The sequence below is a fragment of the Pituophis catenifer genome, unplaced genomic scaffold (assembly GCF_029215685.1).
Source record: "Pituophis catenifer annectens isolate HBS135680 unplaced genomic scaffold, rPitCat1.0.hap2 SCAF_1, whole genome shotgun sequence".
Taxonomy (NCBI): domain Eukaryota; kingdom Metazoa; phylum Chordata; class Lepidosauria; order Squamata; family Colubridae; genus Pituophis; species Pituophis catenifer.
Genome location: NW_027256881.1, coordinates 70,148,850 through 70,169,584, shown reverse-complemented (window position 1 = coordinate 70,169,584; position 20,735 = coordinate 70,148,850). Strand labels below are relative to the sequence as shown.

Below are 20,735 nucleotides of genomic sequence, written 5' to 3'. Positions count from 1 at the left end.
AACCATTCATTTAGTGACCACTTAAAGTTACAAGGGTGCTGAAAAAATGATTTACAACCAATCCTTGCACTTAAAACCAATGCAGCATTCCCCACAGTCATGTTATCAAAATTTGAGTACTTGGCAACTGACATTTACAACAGTTGTAGCATCCGGGGATCATACAATCACCATTTGTGACTTTCCCAGCCAACTTCAGCAAACAAAGTCAATGGGGAAAGCCGGATTTACTTAGCAATTGCGTGAGTCACTTAACTTGCAGTGATTTAGTTAACAATTGTGACAAAGAAGGTTGCAAAATTGGGTGCAACTCACTTAACAACCATCTTGCCTGGCAACAAAAATTCTGATCTCAATTTTGGTTGTAAGTCAAGGACTACCGGTAGCATAAAAGCATTTGTACACATACACATACATAAAAAGAACTATGGTAAGAATGGGCTGTGAAAGTAAGGCCATATCTCTATTAATCAAGATAAATGCACTAAATGCCAAGAAGCATTTCTACAAATGAGAAATAGCATCTATTCTCTTTCCTTCCTTAAATCAATTTTTTTTTTATAATTCCTTTTCACCAAAGGCAGGAAGAGAAAAGGAATTATAACCTTAGCCAGGCCTTTTCAACAAAATTTGCAGCTAGATAAATTATATGAATCATGAATATTAGTAAACATTATGTGAACCTGCTCAATTTACAGAACACCTATCTACACAATATTTCTGTGTCACCACAATGCTTTGGGGTTTCTTTTTAATGCGGAATTCATAGCTCCAAGTTTCACTGGACCGGTAACTACGTAACTATCGGATGTCATTCAGATTCCACTACCGAGATTGAGTCCTTAAAAGAAAGCATAGCCAAATAAGAGAAAATATTTGTCAATATGTAGTGCAGTATAATTTCAGTTTATCTCCCTAATGTGCATTGCTCATGAACACGGTCAGTGTTCTTTCTGCATCTTTAAGAGAAAATTGGTAGAGCTGGGGGGATTAGCAAATTGCTGACACTGAAGATTCCTCTTTGCATTATAGCTTGTTTTTATAATTCATAAACATCCCAAGTCACTATGGGTATTCCTTTGTCTTCTGTTACTTCTTTCTTTATTCTTGAAAACTAGAGCAAGAAGTTGTTCTAAAAGTAGAAGTGGAAAGCCCGCAGAAGACCAGTAGACACACCAGCATTTCTTTGGGGATTTCCAGAGAATCCCTGGGGAGGGCACTTCTGGCTTATATTTTTTACATTTTTAAAGATTTGGGATTTTTAATAAGGGATGAGATGGATGCTTTGAACTTAAACTCTAAAGAATCAGGCCTATTTTTACCCTTTGTGGGGCATGGAAGTCAGTGTTAAGTCCAAACTTAACTGCTGAACCCGTTCACAGTCACTCATGTCTTAGTTACCTCCCAGTTGGACTACTGCAATGCACCCTACATGGGGTGACCCTTGAAGAGCATTGAGAATCTGCAACTGGTCCAAAATGCAGCACTTGGTGTTAGGGAAACCATTAACTCAAGTAAGGTGAAAAAAAAAATTCCGGATCCATCGGCCAATAGGTAATGGATCCAAGAAATCGTGGCAAAACGCCGTGCACATAAGTAGACTATCAGCTAACCCGTGTTAGTTGAGAATTAGGTGATACCATTTACTGTACAGGTGTTGTGGCCCGCCAGCGGCCTGCACAGATCATGGCTGATCCCGACGACAAGGAGGCTGGTGTGGTGTCGCGCCAGCAGCCTGCGCAGCCGGCACTCGCGTCGGACAGCGAGGAGGCCGAAGAGGATGTGATGCCAGAGGCAGAGACTCAGCCAGGGCCTTCAGAACCTCCAGAGGCTCCTTCCAGTGGAGAGAGCGAAGTGGAGGAGCCTTTCCTCAATGCTCGGGCATGCAGGGCTGCCAAAAGGCAGGAGTGGCTACTCAGGAGGAGGAGGTCTACTCGAGAATAGGGCTTGAGGATAATTGGCCACTCCCTTAGCCTATTTAAGTCACACGCAGCTAGTGCTTTCTTGCTAGAAACATCTCATTACTACAGAGCATCTTGGAGAGCGAGCGATTTCTCATATCTGGTTTTCTAGGCTGGTTGCCAACCTTTGTCGGACTTTGTTCTTCATAACTTTTATAAGGACCCTTTGCACGGGAAGCCTGCATTCTTGAAAGAGGTTTGTTTGGAATTAAACAGTGTTTGCGAAGCTTGGTGTGTGTCACGTTCTCTGGGAATCCGAAGCTGGGGCAGAACAACAGGGGGAAAAATTTCTCTTCAGCATGTAACATAATTTCGCAGATTTCCCTTTTGTACCTCACCAAAACTACTCTAAGGAATTAAGAAATCTCCCAATGCAGTGAAGTCTGAAAGGCAGTAAAAAAAACTAGAGAAACTTCCACTGAATCAAAGACTCTTTTTGAGATAGTTCATTACAATCAGTTGTCACGTCTGAAGACGTCCCAGCAGGTAGCTTGTGCAGCTGAGCAGATTATGTTGGCAGGTTCATTCTGAAACATTTTTTTTCATAAAATATTCTGACAGTCTTTCACCTAACTGACAATCAGACCCAAGCACCAAGCGTTCAATTGCCAAAACACATGGACTAAACCAAGCATGTCTTGCATTTCAGACTAAGCTAGAGAATATCTGTTCAACAAAGATGTTGAAGTCAAAAATAGTATTTTATCTGATTACTGACAAAGCAAAAAGCAGCATATTTCTGCAACCAGGAGCATTGCCTTGCTATTTGGTACAATAAGCCTTGATGACCCAAAACCACTGAATTTTTTTTTTAATGAGATATTACCTTTTTCCATCACCAAAACCATATGAAACAGGTACACAGTATGGTCTGTGGAATGGAATATTAGAAAACCACATAAATGGGAAATTAAATAACCTATATTCAGACTTTTGGAATGCAAATATTATACATCTGCAGAAAAGGCTAACTGTGAGGGTTTATAAAAGGGAGGTTATCGTCTACATTATGTAGTGCAATATCTCTGAGTGATTTGGTCTCTTTTATTTTGAAAAGTCCATATATACTAGAGAAAAATGATTTCAGAATCTGTTGAGTGGTTTTGCAAGGGAAAATAAGTATCAGCAATCAGTAACGGAGCAGGTCAAAAAGAGAAAATTGGTGTAGTCAATAAAGACCCCAAGCAATTATATTGATTCACACTGTTTGAGCTCCCTGGATTGCATTAATTGAAGGCAAAAGGAACCAACTGGATTTCTGATTAGCTAGCATGAGACTGTTATTTTGGGCAATTGATTTTCAGTGACATCAAACAGCAACAAATTGTTGGCTGAATAACTAATGATTGAAATGTTATATTGGGGATAATAGGCTCTTGTGGGATTTTTCTATTTCTGGTATCATAAAAGCTTGACTGGCCTTCAAAGCGATGTAATTTTGTGTGTATGTTTGTGTATGATTTGCTGCTTTGTCTCAGGCAATAATTATCTTGGATCAGCTCTGAAAAGAGATAAAATTACAACAATGATCAGTCTACTATTATACTGCAACTACTATTACCAATAGTATCGGAAAAAATAATCTGCTAATCAACTGTCTAATAAGATTTTATTGTAAGGTTTTTGAAGAGTAACAGAGAAACTTCATATGTACCTTCAACCATTGCCTTGATGGGATACAGTATTTGTTTTTGACATGAAAATACTTTAGCATTGCTGTTGAAGAAAACCTCACATCTTCAGTGAAAACTAATGTCTTGACGGTCATTTTCACAAGATTAAATCCAGTTTAGACAGAGTCAAAAATATGGCAGGGAAAAATAAGTACTTTAAGAAGAATTGTGACTGAGTTGGGAAATTGTAATAGTTCACAATCTGATGATATTTGGTCTAGTGCAGTGTTTCTCAACCTTGGCCGCTGGACGATGTGTGACATCGTCCAGCGGCCAAGGTTGAGAAACACTGGTCTAGTGGTTAAGGCACCAGGCTAGAAATCAGGAGACTGTGAGTTCTAGTCCCACTTTAGGAATGAAAGCCAGTAGGGTGACTTTGAGCCAGTGACTGTCTTTCTGCTTGATTCATCTCACAGGGTTGTGGGGAAAATAGGAAATGGAAGGAATATAAGGTATATTCATTGTCTTGAGTTATTTATAAAAACTATAAAAGCAGGGTTAAAAAAAATAAAAAGATCTACATAAATATATAGAGAATATAGATCTATAAATACAGGCATGCAGATTCTTTAATTAAAAAAAATGGTTTCTTCCAAATGGCCTTTCTGAAAGGATAGATCATGACATTGTGGGAACCTTGGAAATTGATCCCCTTGATGAACTAGAATCCTATAAAATGTGTCAATTTGCAGAGTCATCAACTTTCTGATTTGCATTCTTTGTTCCAGCATCCTTCTGCATGGAAAAAAAAAATAGTTTGATTGATGCTACCTTGATTTTACTCATGCATTCGCTCAGCTATTATTACCCTGTTCAACATCTTGGCGGCAGTTTGCAGAAGTTGCTTTTCAACAATACTTTCCTTTTCCTTAAATTAATAAAATTCATATATTCCAAATCACTAAGACCAGCAAACAACTGCCATTCTCACAACAATCTCCTTTCTGCCATAAAAGTATCACAATCATCCCTTCTTGCTTATGTACAGGAGGACAAATGATACTACCAAGAATAGCTAAAACTTAACATCATGGATTTTAAAACTCTAGGAAAGCTGAAGGGTCTTTGGAGGGTGACTTCATGTAATGGCCTTATCCATTCTAGGGGTTCAGAGAGGCAACCCACCTTGGAAAGAGGATGAAAAGGGAAAAACACTCCAAATGAACAACTACCTACAAAAATGGTGTCACATGAGAGATTCTTTGATTGTTAGGCTACATGGGTGGGCCTTTCAAGAGTACTCACTGCCCAGAATTGCTCTATGAGGGAGACGGGTGGTTTCTAAATATGATAAAGAAATAATGTCTGCCTGAAATATAGTGAGCTTGATCAATAGGGCTTCAATATCTGAATATGTAGTCATCTATCTAGAAGTAAGAGCAGCAGATACAGATTTTACAATGTAGAGGTATAGTGAATTAGCAAACTGCCATTTACTCAGACAAGGGATAGCAAGCAATATTCCTCAAACATTCATCCCAGCTTGCATTCCACAAAGGTTTCATATCCCAGATGCCCGAAGAGATAGGCAGGAAAGTTCATAACAAAAGAAAAACCCAAGGCTCAAATGTGGGGAAAGGAAAGGGAAAAAAAACTTGCCTTTGATTTGTATAGTAGCTTCTTATGCATGCATACATCCCATCCTTATTGGGATGCATGCATGCATAAACAAAGGAACAAAGAAAATCTTGTCTTTAGACAAACAAAAAAAGAGATAGCTTGCAGATATGAAAGGAAGCATATCACCTGGGAAGGCATCAAGGACAAAGAGCATGGGACATTGAAAAATGTAAGCAAGATGGAGATTGGAACTAGTCACATGAGTTTGGTATGCTAGTTTCTAGGCGAAGCAAGTAAGTAAGCAAAGTCCAAGTGGAAGAAAGCCATAATAAGAGGAAAACTATTTTTTTTTTCTGGCGCTGGAGGTGAGGAAGCAGGCTGAATTAAGCCAAGGAAATGTTCAATGGCCTATTATATAAATGAATGAAAAATCAGAAAAAACATTGACTCATAAAATCTATGGCTTTCTATCTGTGTGAACTAATACTCGGTGAATGGGAATGAAATGAATTTGAATTCTATTGCAAGGAAAAGGCAAATGTGATTAGATATTATTTATACTGATCAGATGATTCTCATAACTGGGTCAGAAAAATTGAAGGATAGAACTTGTTCAAAAGATACAGGGCAGAGAAGGAACCAGAGTACGAAAAATAGATCTATATTTGCTAAAAATAATGACTTGGATGAAAAGGTGGATAAACACTTATCCAAGTTGCAGTTGACACAGAAGAAAGTGAGGCAGCCAATATTCTAGCCAGCAAAAAGAAAAATCTGAGAAAAAGTTAATATTGAAAAAGGCAAAGTTCTTCACTTAGGTAGAAGAAATCACATGCAGAGCGATATGGTGGCAGATGGTAAAATCGTGTATGGAAAGAATTTGGATCATTCAGTAGTATGACATGGTTGCCAAAAAAGGCCATTTTAAACCGCCTCATAAGAAGAATATTTTTTTCAAATCGCAGGCCTGACTCTACTTTCTGTATTGTGTTCAGCACTAGGCACCGTGTTTTAAGAAAGATTCAGGAAAACTCCCAACAAGTTTGGATAGGGTGGCAAACTACGTCTTATGAGGAGAAGTTTAAGGGAATTGGATATGCGATGGGTAATGCTTTAAATTTTAAATCAACAAAGTAGAGCTGTGCAGTGCTTCAATTCTGAAGAACTGCTTCATTACACATGGATGACCAAACACACCATTGGTCTATGATTCATTAAAGCAGCAGCTGCATGAGCCAGCTGTTTTTATTTATTTATTTATTTATTTATTTATTTATTTATTTATTTATTTATTTATTTATTAAATTTTTATACCGCCCCCTCTCCCGAAGGACTCAGGGCGGTGAACAGCCAAGATTAAAAAACATAAAATATAAACATTAAAATACATTTAAAAGAAGAATTAAATCCAAAATGGCTCCCCAATTTAAAACGCCTTACCCATAACCCTATAATTAAACAAATTTAAAATTTCCACATTTAAAAGGGGGAAGATTTAGGCCAGGCCGGCTTGATGAAATAGAAGAGTCTTAAGCGCGCGGCGGAAGGTGCGCATATCCGGGATCCTCCGTATCTCCGGGGGGAGCTCGTTCCAGATCATAGGTGCCCCCACAGAGAAGGCTCTCCCCCTAGGGGCCGACAGCCGACATTGTTTGGCCGACGGCACCTGGAGGAGCCCCTCTCTATGGGAGCGTACTGGCCGGTGGGAGGCTATTGGTGGTAGCAGGCGGTCCCGTAAATAACCAGGTCCTAAGCCATGGAGCGCTTTAAAGGTGATAACCAGAACCTTGAAGCACACCCGGAAGACCACCGGGAGCCAGTGCAGCTCGCGCAGGAGAGGTGTTACATGGGAACTCCACGTCACTCCCATAACCACCCGCGCAGCCGCACTCTGCGCCAGTTGGAGCCTCCGAGTGCACCTCAAGCGGAGCCCCATGTAGAGAGCGTTGCAATAGTCCAGCCGAGAGGTAACGAGGGCATGAGTGACTGTGCGTAGGGAATCCCGATCTAGAAAGGGACGCAACTGGCGGATCAGGCGAACCTGATGAAAAATCCTCCCGGTCACGGCCGTCAAATGCCTTAATGACTTGGAGACGGGCTGAATTAAGGTTGCAGCACATTTCAAGCCACCTCTTCTACTTTGAATTTAAAGCATTTATCCCACATCTTCTGTCAATACAGTGTATTAAATAGCTCTTCCTTCTCCTCTATTCCTGCCACACAGAATCAATTATCTGTGTATGCACATTGCAGTGTTATTTTCATCTATGTGTGCAAAAGGGACAACTGAAGAATGCCTTTGAAGTAGCTGTTCCAAAGGTGCTTTTTCAGGAGGCAACTGGACTTTCTTGTTTTTTTTCTTTTGAAGACCTTTCGCTTCTTATCAAAGAAGCTTCTTCAGCTCTGACAGGATAGTGGGGAATGGAAGGATTTATATTTCTTGCAGACAGCTTTGAAGTAACTGCGCAAAGCCTTCAGGAGGGCTTAGATACATACATGCTTTGGGGAGGCTGTTTCATTCATCCTTCTGTGCTCCAGCAAATGCCCTTTTGTAACATGTCTAACAAAGCCTAATGAGCTGAAAACCAAGGAAGTGAAGGTGAAACCGGTCACAAGGAATGAAAAATTAATAATTTATGTTAAAGCTGATTATATATTTGAATAATTTCCCAGAGGAGCCTTTCGAATTAAAAAAGAAAACAGAAGTATCTAAAAGTTAAATAAATATTCAAGTAGGCAGCTCCTTCATGTGTGACTCAGCAAGCCGGGTTCCAATTTATTAATAATTCTCCTTTTCAAAGCTACTCTACTGTTGTGAGTTTTGACAGCATTGTGTCAACACAGAAGTCAACATGACATTTCAAAGACATTTCACATTAAAATAATTTTTTTCTTAAGTTCTGGTAGGATACAGCAATATTTCTGCTTGATATTTATCAGCGGGGTTTAGTTTTGTTTAATTTCTATTTAAATATAAATATGAGATCAAAACTTAGATAATACTACCATTAACAGCCTTGCAACAGTGCTGCATTTTGTTTGTTTTGAAAGAAAAAAAATATTAACTGGATCCAAGAAAACATTTACGCTTGAAAGGACAATGACGTTTTGAAAATCATCACTTGCCTTATTAAATACAATTGACATAATGAAGAAATTGAATAAGAAGTTGTCGGAGAAACCTTTGCAATCAAACTTGAAGAAGATGAACGTGAAGCTTAATGTAACAAACTGGTGAATGGGATTGCAAAATGAACACCGCAGTAGCTTCATTCCCGCAATTGTAATTAGAAAGATATCACAGCTGCAAAATAAAATGGAAAGAAAATTCAAATAAATTAAAATAGATGCATTATAGACATTAGGCCTGCTTCCATTTGGTTTGTGGTAAATTTATATTTACTGTCAAAAAAATAAAGAGAGACTAGTGTAAATCTATTTAGCTCTTGTCAGCTAGCCATACCCTTCTGGGATTTGAACCTGAGCTGCTTGCATATTAGGTAAATGTATTAACCTCTAAGACACAGGTTCTCCTTGCTTTGTCAGCTATATCAGTGAGTTAGTGGTTAATACATCTACCTAATATGCAAGCATCCCAGGTTTGAATCCCAGAAGGGTATGGCTAGCTGATTAAAGCTAAATAGCTTGAAATAGATCTATATTAGTCTCCCTTTATTTCTTTGTCGGTAAATATAAATTTAACTCAAAAAATAGTTTGTCGCGAAAGCGACTGCCTGCAAAGCCCCCTGCACTGGGGCTGAAAGGTGAAAGCAGAAGCAGTATGCTCCATCTCATATTTGGGTAAACCAGGTTGCCCTGATAAAAAACACTTGATTCCATTTGGTTTATATATCTGTTAAAACTGTGTTTGCATATCCCAGTCACTAACATATGACTTATGGAAGCTTTTCTAGTAGAGAACACTCATCTTGATTTAGGGAATTTGTGATGTTGCACTTAACTGTGCAACTGTTAACTGTGGTACAGGGAGCCCTTATTTAGTGACCACACTTGGGACCAGCAATCTCAGTCATTAAGTGAAGCATCCGCATAAGCACAACTGTGCTTACGATCTTACTTCAGTTTTCTTTTGCTTTACAGACCCATAATTGGTTGTAAAGTTACTTTTTTTATCACTGCAGTAAGTGTGAATGATTGCTACACAAGGCAGTTGCTAAATGAGGGCCACCTGTAAATCTGGTGCTGTTAATATTACAATATTAGAAAAGAAAGAAAATCTATGTTCCTCCCAGAATGCTCATTTCTGTCTGTTAGTATAAAATGCACATAGTCTTGTTTTAAACTGAAGGCAAGCTTTAACGTTTATTTTAAATTATATAACAACTTTCTAATATTTAGTGCACAATAACATTAGGGGTAAGGCTTATGTTACTCTTTTGTAATAAAGTGGTAACAGAACACAATGGATAAGCAGAACTTTAAAGACAACCATGTGATATCAAGATGTAAAGAAGCAAAATCTAAAAAAGAAGGGAAAGGCTTAAAGATGAAAGGATGGCATTTATCTTTATTCACAAGAACATTTGGAGATTCCTCTTGCTAAATTTATATGACATAAGCACACTACTTCAGAGAAAAATATGGTGTGATTCCTGCTCACACAACTTGGTAAGAACTGTGTCAGTATTTCCCAGGTAAATTAAAACAACCAACAAAATTAAAACAAGAGAATATATTTTGCATGAATAATATGTCTATGCTCTTACAAGACTTTGATCCTAGATGTGTTTTTGCCAAAACCAGATATGCCTCTGGTGTGAGTCATGGCTGACTGAAGACATCTTACAAATGACCAGAGGAGACAACTGCTGAGAAGAAGAAAACACCAGCCAGTAGACCAGTTTTTCAAAATTCTCCAGAGGAGAGAATGGGAGACCACCTAGGAGTGGTTTGAATGCCAGCTCCTCACAAGGAGACCATAAAACAGTGGTGTTCTGTGGATTTGAGCACCAAGAGCCAAGGGAGATGTCAGCTTTGCTCTCTGCAGTTGGTTGAGTTAAAAATTGTTACAACAAACTTGAACAGCTTGTAAATTTCCAAGTCTACTGTACTCTCATAGCCCCATATGTTAATCCTTAGGTTCCTCTCTCATAGTTTTTCTAACTAAGTTGGACTGTGAAGAATTAGATAAGGAATTCTTAAGTCACAATTTCTATATCTTATATAGTATCTAAGCATTACATCTAATGCATCTACAGTAAGCATGTCTGTAATTTCTCTCTGGAGAATCAATGAACTTCAAGTATGTCCATCATTCAGGCTGGATTGTAAAGGTAAGAAATTCTTTGAGAGAGAGGGTGGTTTGCTAGATCCAGCTATATGGAGACGTTTCATCCTGCTTTCAATCTTTCCTAAAAAAAAAGTTGAAAAGTTGGTTGCACTGCAGATGACCCTGGAGGAAGCAGATTATCTGGACCTGCTTCAATTAGATTACAGGCCTGGGATGGGACTGAGACAACACTGATCTCATTTGTGGATGACTTCTGGCAGGAGCAGGACAGAAGTGGTGTGCCCATCCTTATTTTTGAACTTTCGATGGCTTTTGATAACCATTGATCATTATATCCTTCTGGACCAACTCATTGTGCTCGGAGTAGAGCACAATGTTACACTGGTTCTTCCAGGACCAGTTCCAATCAGTGTTGATGAGATATGGGGAGAGCTTTAATTCTACAAATAATGCATCTTGAAATGTAATATGCAACTTACTGTGAGGTTATCCTCTTGTTTTTGCTGATTAAAAAAGCATCATTGGTGAGGGAGTTCAGTATTATTGCAGGATACAAGATGTACTTTTCAAAACACTGAAGCCACACATACAGTCTCTCAAACCACATTAAATGAGCAGCAGCTGAATTAAAAAAATAACCCTTTATGAAACCATGAGTAATACCAATAACGAATAGCATCTAACTTTCATATATGCTATTAAGGGATTAATAGCTTTATACACATTATTCATTCATTTGAAATCAATTAATATTCAATATATTCTTATAATGAGGATATTGTTCTTCCTGAAAAATATGAAACATGAACTAAAATCTGCCTAAAACATTTCAGACTGGTTCTGATCATCTGAATAAGGAGATGTCCATTAAAGACTGCCCAAGAATATAAGTAACCCTGAATAAGTAACATAAGTGTTCTGTAAAGTAAAGCTAAAAAGGACATCATAAAAAAGAGGTTACTTGCTATTGGAAGACACAAAATACTTGTTAATGGGTAGCATCCAAATAATAAACTCAGACAATTGCAGCATGGAATTTGCAAGCACAAAGAAACCCCAATATTTTAAGAGCTACAGCCATCACTTCAGAAATAACTTTTGTTCAGAACTGTGACATACTGGTGGTGGGGCTCATTAATAAGAACAATGAGTCTGCTTATAGAAAGTACAAGGGCTGACATTGTGGTGTAAAGAAAATAATCTTATACTTAACACCAAAAAACTAAAGAACTTATAATTGACTTCAGGAGGAAGAGAGATGTACATTTACCATTGTACATAAATAGTGAGAAGGTGGAGAGGGTTGGTAGTTTTAAATTTCTGGGCATTTATATCTTGAAGAACCTCTCATGAACTATGAATGCTAACATACTTGTGAAGAAGGCACTGAAGAGGCTGTACTTCCTGAGAATGCTCAGGAAGATAAATCTATCTCAGCATCTATTTCTGTCCTACTATCACAGCACCATTGAGAGTGTCCTGACATATGGCATTCTTGCATGGTATGGGAGCAGCTCTGCAGCGGACATAAAAGCTCTACAGAGAATTATTAAAACTGCCCAGAATATCATCGGGCTCCAGCTACCAGCCTTGGATGACATCTTCGCATCTCACTGTTTGATGAAGTTGCACAACATTCTCAGAGACTCTTCCCATCCTATTTACAATCTCTTTGGACTGTTGCCTTCTGGCAAAAGATACAGAACAATTAAAACTCGGACCACATGTTTTCTGAATAGTTTTTATCCCAGAGCTATAATTGCACTCAACAATGAACTAAAAGGCCACCATCAGTGAGCTGTTGGACAGCATTACTTGCTCTGCTGTGTGGATGCTTGGGTGGTTGGGGGTGGGAATTTTTGGTGGATGGGGATGTGCCTGTGGATTGGGTTTGGGTTTGGTCTCTGGGTGTTATGTGAATTTCATTGTATGGGTATACTGTGTATATACATACAATGACAATAAACTATTAAATTAAATTAAATTAAAAACATGCAAAGAGAGTCATTAAAATGTAGACCCATAAAAACTTGTCAGGAATGTTCTAAATTGAAGTGAGTTTAGAGCCCCTGAAGACAGCCAGCTAATGAAAACTCAGGTTGCTTCTAGTTGATAGATTTACAGGAGAACTAAAACTACATCTGTAATTTTAGAGATATTTACAGCCATCCCTACTTCTCAATTCAGCAGATGTTGCAATTCCAATCTCATGCTTATTATTTGGGAATAATAATAAATAAAATAAAATATTCATAATAAAGAGTGCTATTTCTTTTAAGGCTTATGTAGTCAGCAAAAATTATAATTTTATTACAAATCTTCAACCTGTATTTTGAGTTTATCGAAATAGTAAAGCTAACTGGTTACGGTTTCATAAAATTATATCAATCCATAATGTTATCCAAGGACTAATTTAGACAATGATCAAGCATTGAGAATTATTAGAATTACTTCCTATTTTGACTTCCAGTTGGTTACAAAGTTAATTTCTCCAAATATTATTTATGAGTGTAGTGTATTTATAATCATAAATATCCTTATCCCAGTTAAACCTTACATTGAAACTAAGGTTTCCTCCATCTGGTACCTTCAAAGTGTGGTAGATCTCAACCTGATAATTTTCTCAGTCGGCATAATCTGCATTGGCTCAAAGTTATGAGAATGAAAATCCAACATATCTGGGAAACACCAACTTAAGGAAGGCTAATTGATGAGTTTTATTGACTAAAAGCCTATTAATACAGTATTCATCCTGAACACTAAGCTACAAATGATGAAAGAAAATAATGGGAGGAAAAAAACAGCTGAGAGAACAAATTACCAAATTGCCTGAAAATTCAGCAAACACCTTCCATATGTAGCCGTTTGGAACATACCAATATGTAAGGTATTATGATTCTTGCAATGCATGTTCTCAAGATAGTTAAGAATGACAAGCATTACCACTAAGTGTAGCCAGCATGTTTGAGCAACAAAAATCCAAAAGGATCTAGAATATGAGAACGGCAAGAAAGGATTAGTTTTCTCCATTTCTTTGCTATAATCTCATACTTCCCAGGATTTTTGCTATCCAAGTGTCAGTCCCAGACCGCCCGATGGCCCAGGGCTGCCATTCGGGCAGGGGAGGAGTGGACGTCCACGCACAGGCATCAACAGTGCCGCCGCCATGGTGTCTTGATGGGGAGGAGCCGCTACCCAAGACACACCTGAGACACATGCCCCTGGGGCTGCCGCCTGGCTAGCAGGACCCAGAATTTACCCAACTGTAACAGCTGATTTTTGGGTTGGGTGTGGCCCACCTGATCATTGGAGCATGGGTGGAAGCAGAAAACTGAGCAGGATAGACTGGGATGGGCGGCTAGGGGCATGGCCAGACTGCGGCAGCCGTATTAATATCGAGCAGTCAGTAGGAGGGGAGGGGTATACACAAGGGTGGAGTACAATATAAGGGGTGGGTGAACCAACCATGGTAGCACAAACTTTGATTCCTTTTGGATGGTTGCTTCATGCTGGTCTGCATTTCCAGATAAACAATCTAACATCACCTTGTGTTGCTGGCTTTTCTTACATGGAACACCGGAACATGACACCAAGTAGGTAGTCCTATTCTCTCACAGTCTGGTGTTTCTTGGGCAGGCTCCCCTTGCCCCAGGTCCTTCCAGGTTGGGATTTCAATTTCTAGACTGCTTAGTCAACTGGGCTGAATCCATGTTGGCCGGAAATTCTAAGATCTACAACCCCAGGTTTAGATGGAATTGGCTGGGAAGAACTGTTCTATAACAAGCACTGAGATGGCTCACTTTTATTTTTGCTGCATTATAATCCATTTATTTACTTTGACACAGTGATTTCTATTTCTGTCTAATTATAACTTCCTCTTTACTTCATGATTCCCAATAATGTGCAAAAATACCATATTAACGTTAATGTAAAGCATAATAAACAGTGTCATTTACACATTTGTATTAGGGTGACTCTACATACCTCTTACTTCTCTCTGCCGATATTCCTTATTTTTAAGGATAGGGTGGGATATCCACATCCATGGATGATGTTTGCGAAGTTGAGGAAATATGTAGTGTGTTATGAATCCCACAGTCCACGCAAAAATGAAAAGCACCAGGCTGAGTAATTCCTGGATTAAAAGGAAGCAAAACGAACCCTAAATCACATGTCATATACTTAAACCATTTTTAATTTAAAATATGATCTTAATAATAAAAAAGTCAGTTAAAAATGCCATTTTTTCCAAAAATACATTATTGAAAAAAGTAACTGAGAAAGGAAAAGAAGGGCTTTGTTTTCGTTTAATAAAATGTTTTATGAAAATTTTCTAATACTGTAGCTGAAGGGGAAAAGAACACAAGAAAGAAATGTTCTAGTTTTGCAAGACATTTGTTTGTTCACAGACAAAAGACATAATTGTGCTGAGGGATAAAATGCAGGAAATGTTTCATGTGGAGTGCTAGTGGGAATGCAAAAGGAGCAGCTCAAATTGTACAAAATACAAAGATGGGAAAAAGGTATATCCTTCAATATACTAAAATGTGATAAACTGTAATAAATGTAGGAAAGTAGGACAAATACGTATTGGTAAACACACCAAAGTTATTTTAAATCATAAATGAATCTGTAGGTGTGGCTCCATATCTTGAATGTAATAGGTGGAACTGCCTGTCATGTTGATTATCCCAGTATTGTGCAGACATCCATATAGCCACTATGTGCACATTAATGCTCCACAGAATGGTCTTTCTTGGACATAAAATTAACCCACCTTCCCTGGCTTGGTTCCTTCTAAAAGTACTGGACCATAAGTGGTTTTTTTTTTCCCCTTGTTTGGTCCTTGATAGAGGCAAGAATAATCTTAATGTAGAAAATATGGAGGGAATCAGATTTGGGGAGGCTAAGTTAAACTTTAAAAAAATAAATTTTGAATATCTTTATTTTTACTGTAACAAAACAACTTTTAATCTTAAAAAGAAATTTTAAAAAATGAAAAATTGCAAGCTAAGAAGGAAAAGAATTATCTTAAATTATTTACTTATCAATAGTCATTGGTTCACCAATGAATTAACTACTATAATATAAACATTGCAAGATATTATTGTAAGGTATCACAACCTATCTGCCACAATAACACATATTGCTACATCTTTCAAAAAAAGAAAAGGTAGGTCACACATTTCCAAAACCATTTCTTGACATCTGGCTAATCTTATTTAAAAAGCTCATTCCTGCACTGATAGAATAATGTTCACTTCAATTTTTTAAATATCTGTGGTTCACTGTTATACCCAAATTCTTAAACTATGATTTATAGAAACAAGCCAGCTTTATAACTTCAGACTAAAGTTTGCTTGTTTCAACAGACTATCATAAATGCCAGCTATGCCACTAGGGGCAGAACACCAGATATGGACCCAGGTCACTCTGGGTTTACTGCTGAAATGATGAACAAAGACCAGGTGCATTTGGTACATGTACCTTGTCACATGAGGTGGCAATCAGGCCCAGACGACTGTAAAGTATGGTATACTTCCTTAACCTGTCAGTGACCAGTCAGCTACAAGTAGTCCTCGACTTATGACCGTAACTGAGCCTGGCAACTGCAGTCATAAAAATTGTAAAGTAAGTCATCACGTGACTGACCCAATTTTACGAACTTTTTGTGTGGAGGTCGTTAAGCAAACCCATATGTTCATTATGGGACTTTTTTTCTGGAAGCTGGAAGTAAATGCCCATTTCAGCAAAACAATAATAAATTGTGATCACATGACTGTAGGGTGCTATTGTCATAATAGTGGGCCAATTGCCAAATGCCCAAAATGCAGTCACATGACTATGAGGGAAGGGGGAGGAAATGTGGGAACTTTGAAACTAGGTCGCAAGTAGCTTTTGGGGATCTATCGTAACTTTCATTCGTAAGTCAAAGACTACTGCACTGTCTTATCAACAATGAGAGCTATAAATTAATAAGAAGGACAGTGAGTGCCTTCACTGGTGGGGTATTTGCAGAACAGGAAGTAACAAGTTGCTGATCTAGGCAAATACCTTAAATTTTAACATAGGATGTGAGAGGCTGTTGTCCTACCTCAGCCCCCATACTTTTTTTCTGCTGACAATGAGAAAGAGGAAAAGGAAAAGGAAAGGGATGATTAATGGCAAGGAGAAAACAGGTGGTAGTTAGAAGGAATGAAACAGAAAGAGTGAGGTGGCAGACAGTGGGTGGCACTAAAGGTGTAATGACAGGGAAAATAAGTCAGAAAATGAATGGCAGTGAAGGAAAAACCTAGATATAACAGGTGATACATAAAACATTTTCAATTCAAATAACAGCAGATTCAAAGCTTCCTACTTGAAACAGGCTCACATCCAAAACTAAGCTATTTTAGACCATTTGAGATGTGTCTTGGGCCCAAAATAGGTAGGTCTGTTTAGAGTCTGTCGTGTTCCACTTTGAGCCTCAAACATTTCCAGGATGAATGAGATGGGTTGTGATGCACGTGAAACCAAATGTTGCAAACTTGAAATCAGCATTTTGAATTCAAAACGTTCCAAATATAAAATATTCTGCAGAAACCCCCCCCCCCAGAGGTGACCTACTTATTTTTTTTCTTGGATCCTGTTTCATTCAGTCCCCACTATTAGCCCTCTTCTTTTCAAGTTATTTTTTTTTCCCCCCTGCCAAACTGACTTTCCATTTCAATGCAGGAAAGTAGGGCAGCTCTGAATGTCTCATAGTTGACCATTTTCCTCAACATCCAGAATGTTCATACATATTCCCACACATAGCATTACCCCAGCCATGTTGTGCCAAAGGATTTGTTACTGCTGCCACAAAATCTTACTGTCATTATGCTATAATTGCTATATATTAGTAACTAGACTCTTAATGTGTGAAACAATATGAAACCTCATTACCCACTACCTTTTACAAGCAAATATTTCTTCCCCTCCTCTGACTTTTAAAGCAATATAAAACAGTATCTAATTGCTCTGAATAATAGATATATTGTCTTAAAAATAACAACGCAGAAGGAAAGAAATGGTAATACTAACCCCTAATGACAAGAAAACGGTACTGGCACTGACTGCAAAGGATAACACAGCAGCCACAGAGCACACAATGAGATCTGATCTCAGGGTTTCTCTCTGCGAATATAATTTTTAAAATATGAAAATACAAGTAAAGACTCATTTGGTTTACAAAATCAAACTACTTCTTCCTTTGCAGTTAACAGCGGCATAATAATTACAGGAGTCTTGGCTTTAAAGAATCTTCTTCCCTTGTACTTGTTTAATGTTCAGGCCAATGTGTTGGCAAAGCTTCTTGAATCCAGATACGTGGTTTATCTAGCACACACCCTCCATAACAACAATTTAAACAAAGGTGGTTATACAGGAACAATCTTTAGTGCACTCGGACTGGGAAGAATTGATTTCAGTTTCAGATACAACCAACATGTTGCCAATGGCCAGATAATTGGTATGACCTAGGATTGTTATAAGGCAAAAATGAAGGATGGGCAAGATAGACTTGCTTTAATTCTTTGCAGGCGGGAAGGAAGGAAGAAACAGGCGCTGTTCATAATTTCTTATATTCCGAACTTTTTATATAAGCATGGTGTGAACACTTTGCCAAATGACACCTATTTTCCTTAGTGAAGAAGGATATAGAGCAGACAGCAGACAGTTTTCTCAACAAAACAGTTTGAACAATAGCAACATGATTATGCATTTGGCCCACTGATCCTAAACTTTCTACATAGCAAATGTCTCAAAAGCTGCTTTCCTGACTGGGAGGGGAGTGAAACTGAGTTATTGTCCCTCTTCAGTACAAATAAGACTATGTGTCTGATACCTTTTTTTTCCAAAATTCCCTAAAGAATCACCAATATCTCTGGAAAAACAACTCAGTGCAAACAATGTAGAGGGAAAGGATTAATTTATCTTTGCTAGAACCGTATAAGATTTTCAATTCAAAGCGAAAAAGATGCTTCAAAGCTGCAGGCCAAGAAACTTGGTACTAATCAACAATTCCTAGAACTGTCTCTAGTCCTTTCTCTCCCAGCATTCAGGTAAATGCTGAAAACTTTTCCCTTTAAATAAAATTTGGATGCCTAAGTTTACACTGGGGTGCCCTCATAGACATTTTTTTGTATTACAGTTGAATTTTTTATTATTAATTGAGGCTGGTGAGCAGTATGAGAGCCACTTCAGTGGAGTGATTAAGATGCTGGACCTGGTACAGCAAAATCTGAATTGTAGTCCTGCCTTGGGCATGAAAATCATCTGGCTGATTCTGAGGCTGTCAGTCCCTTTCAAGCGTAGGGAAAAGGCAATGGCAAACCATTTCTGAAAATGCTGCCTAGAAAGTTGCAAGGGTTTATTAATGTAGTTACTGGATGCCAATTCTGAGTCAAAGGCCAAAAAAAAGTATGGTATACAACTTTTGGGAGTAAAAAAGTAAATAGGAAGCATCTTAAAACAGTAAAGAATTCCAGCTACTTTTTATATACGCTGGAGTGGGGGAGAAGGGGTGAAGCTGAGAAAAAGGAAGAAGTGCAACATGTCCCTGAAATTGTCCGTCTTCTGTCATTCAACGAAGAATCCATATGGACCAGTTTACAGCTCTACTGTAAAGTGGTTTAAGCAATTTAATATAACATCAAACAATAGCTCTGACATTTCAAATGTGATACCATCACAAAGGTCTTGATAAGACTTTTTTTTTTTCCAAAACAAGGAAGCCTACCACTGATTCTCTCATCTTCTCAGGGAGTGGATCGACTCGTGGCTCTTCAAAATGTTGCTTTACAAGGTGCGGAAAATATTTACAGTGAATAAGAGACCTAATTTACAGAACAAAGGAAAATCAGTTAGAACACCAATCTCCTGAAAAGAAAACAATCCTAGACAATAGACGTATTAATTTTTTCTCCTAACTTATTTAAATAACAATTTACCAACTCAAGAGATGGGTACCAGCCACTTAACAGATCTCTTGGATCTGGAAGTGAAAGAATTGGCTCTGATTCCACCCTTGTAATTCCAAATGGCAAGTTCATAGGTCTCCACCCCCATATTTGGAAAGCTTTCATCATTAATTTTTGGATGGGGTATTGTTCTTCGAGACCTACTTGGCACACAGTCTGGAGAACTTCTTGGGCGCAAGAACATTCAGAAACTCCAGCTGAACCAGAATGTAATGGCATGAACAGTTTTGGGTGCACAATGGTACATCCATACAACATCACTGCTTCATAAGCAATGCACACCACAGTAAGCAATGGCAATGGCTTCCAGTAGGTTTCTGGCTGCAATTCAAGGTCCCGGATAGCATCAATAAAGCTGTACATAGCATGGAGCCAGGATACTTAAGAGAACACCAGACTCTTATAGTCTCTGCCCATCCCATTATATTCATAGGATAGACATGCTTTAGGTCCATTCTGTGAAAGAGTATCATCTTATGAAACTTTGAAGGTATACTTTTCCTGTCACATGTCTGCCCTATACAACAGTTTTCTCTCTGAGGTTTAACATGGCACTAACTCCTACTGGCCTTCCCTGTTTCTTTTATGTTTTATGTATGTATGTATGTATGTATGTATGTATGTATGTATGTATCTATATATCAGTGGTGGGTTGTCCTGGTTTGCACCAGTTCTATAGAACCAGCAGTAAAACCAGCGGGAGGCCCCGCCTACCGACCCCGACATCATCAAAACGCTTCTGCGCATGCACAGAAGAGTGCGTGCATGTGCGAGTGAAGTGAGCGTGTACGCGGTCCCGCTACAAACCAGTAGTAAAGGTAAGTAGAACCCACCCCTGGTATGTATGTATGTATGTATGTATGTATGTATGTATGTATGCATGTATGTAAGAGAGACAGTTTGGTTAAGGCGCCAGACTAGAAAGCAGGAGTATATGAGTTCTAGTCCCACCTTAACCATGAAAGCTAGCTGGGTGATCTTCAGCCAGTCACTCTCTCTCAACCTAGCTCAGCTCCCAGAGTTGTTGTTGTGAGAAAAATAGGAAGAGGAAAATGCGTCAGATATGTTCTCCACATTGAGTTATTTGTGAAACTAACAAAGGCAGGATACAAATAAATTTTAAAATATATTCTCTTTTATAAGTATGTTTCCTGTCCTATGTATCTTCCTTTTATACATATGTTCTCTTTTTCCTGATCTCTTTTATACATATGTTCTCTTTTTATGTTTATTAACTGCTCCGAGTCATTTGATTAAGATGCGCAATTAAATAAATTTGTATAACAAATCA

At 38.3% G+C, this 20,735-nt stretch overlaps 1 protein-coding gene across 1 annotated transcript in view; it reads right to left on the bottom strand.

The window, feature by feature from the left end:
* PCNX2 (pecanex 2) overlaps positions 1-20,735 on the bottom strand; it is a 115,383-nt gene that overhangs the window by 48,619 nt on the left and 46,029 nt on the right. Inside the window, 5 exon segments of the mRNA XM_070950838.1 lie at positions 8,321-8,498; positions 10,925-11,066; positions 14,430-14,580; positions 17,508-17,600; positions 19,204-19,300. Coding sequence (XP_070806939.1) covers positions 8,321-8,498; positions 10,925-11,066; positions 14,430-14,580; positions 17,508-17,600; positions 19,204-19,300 — 661 coding nt within the window.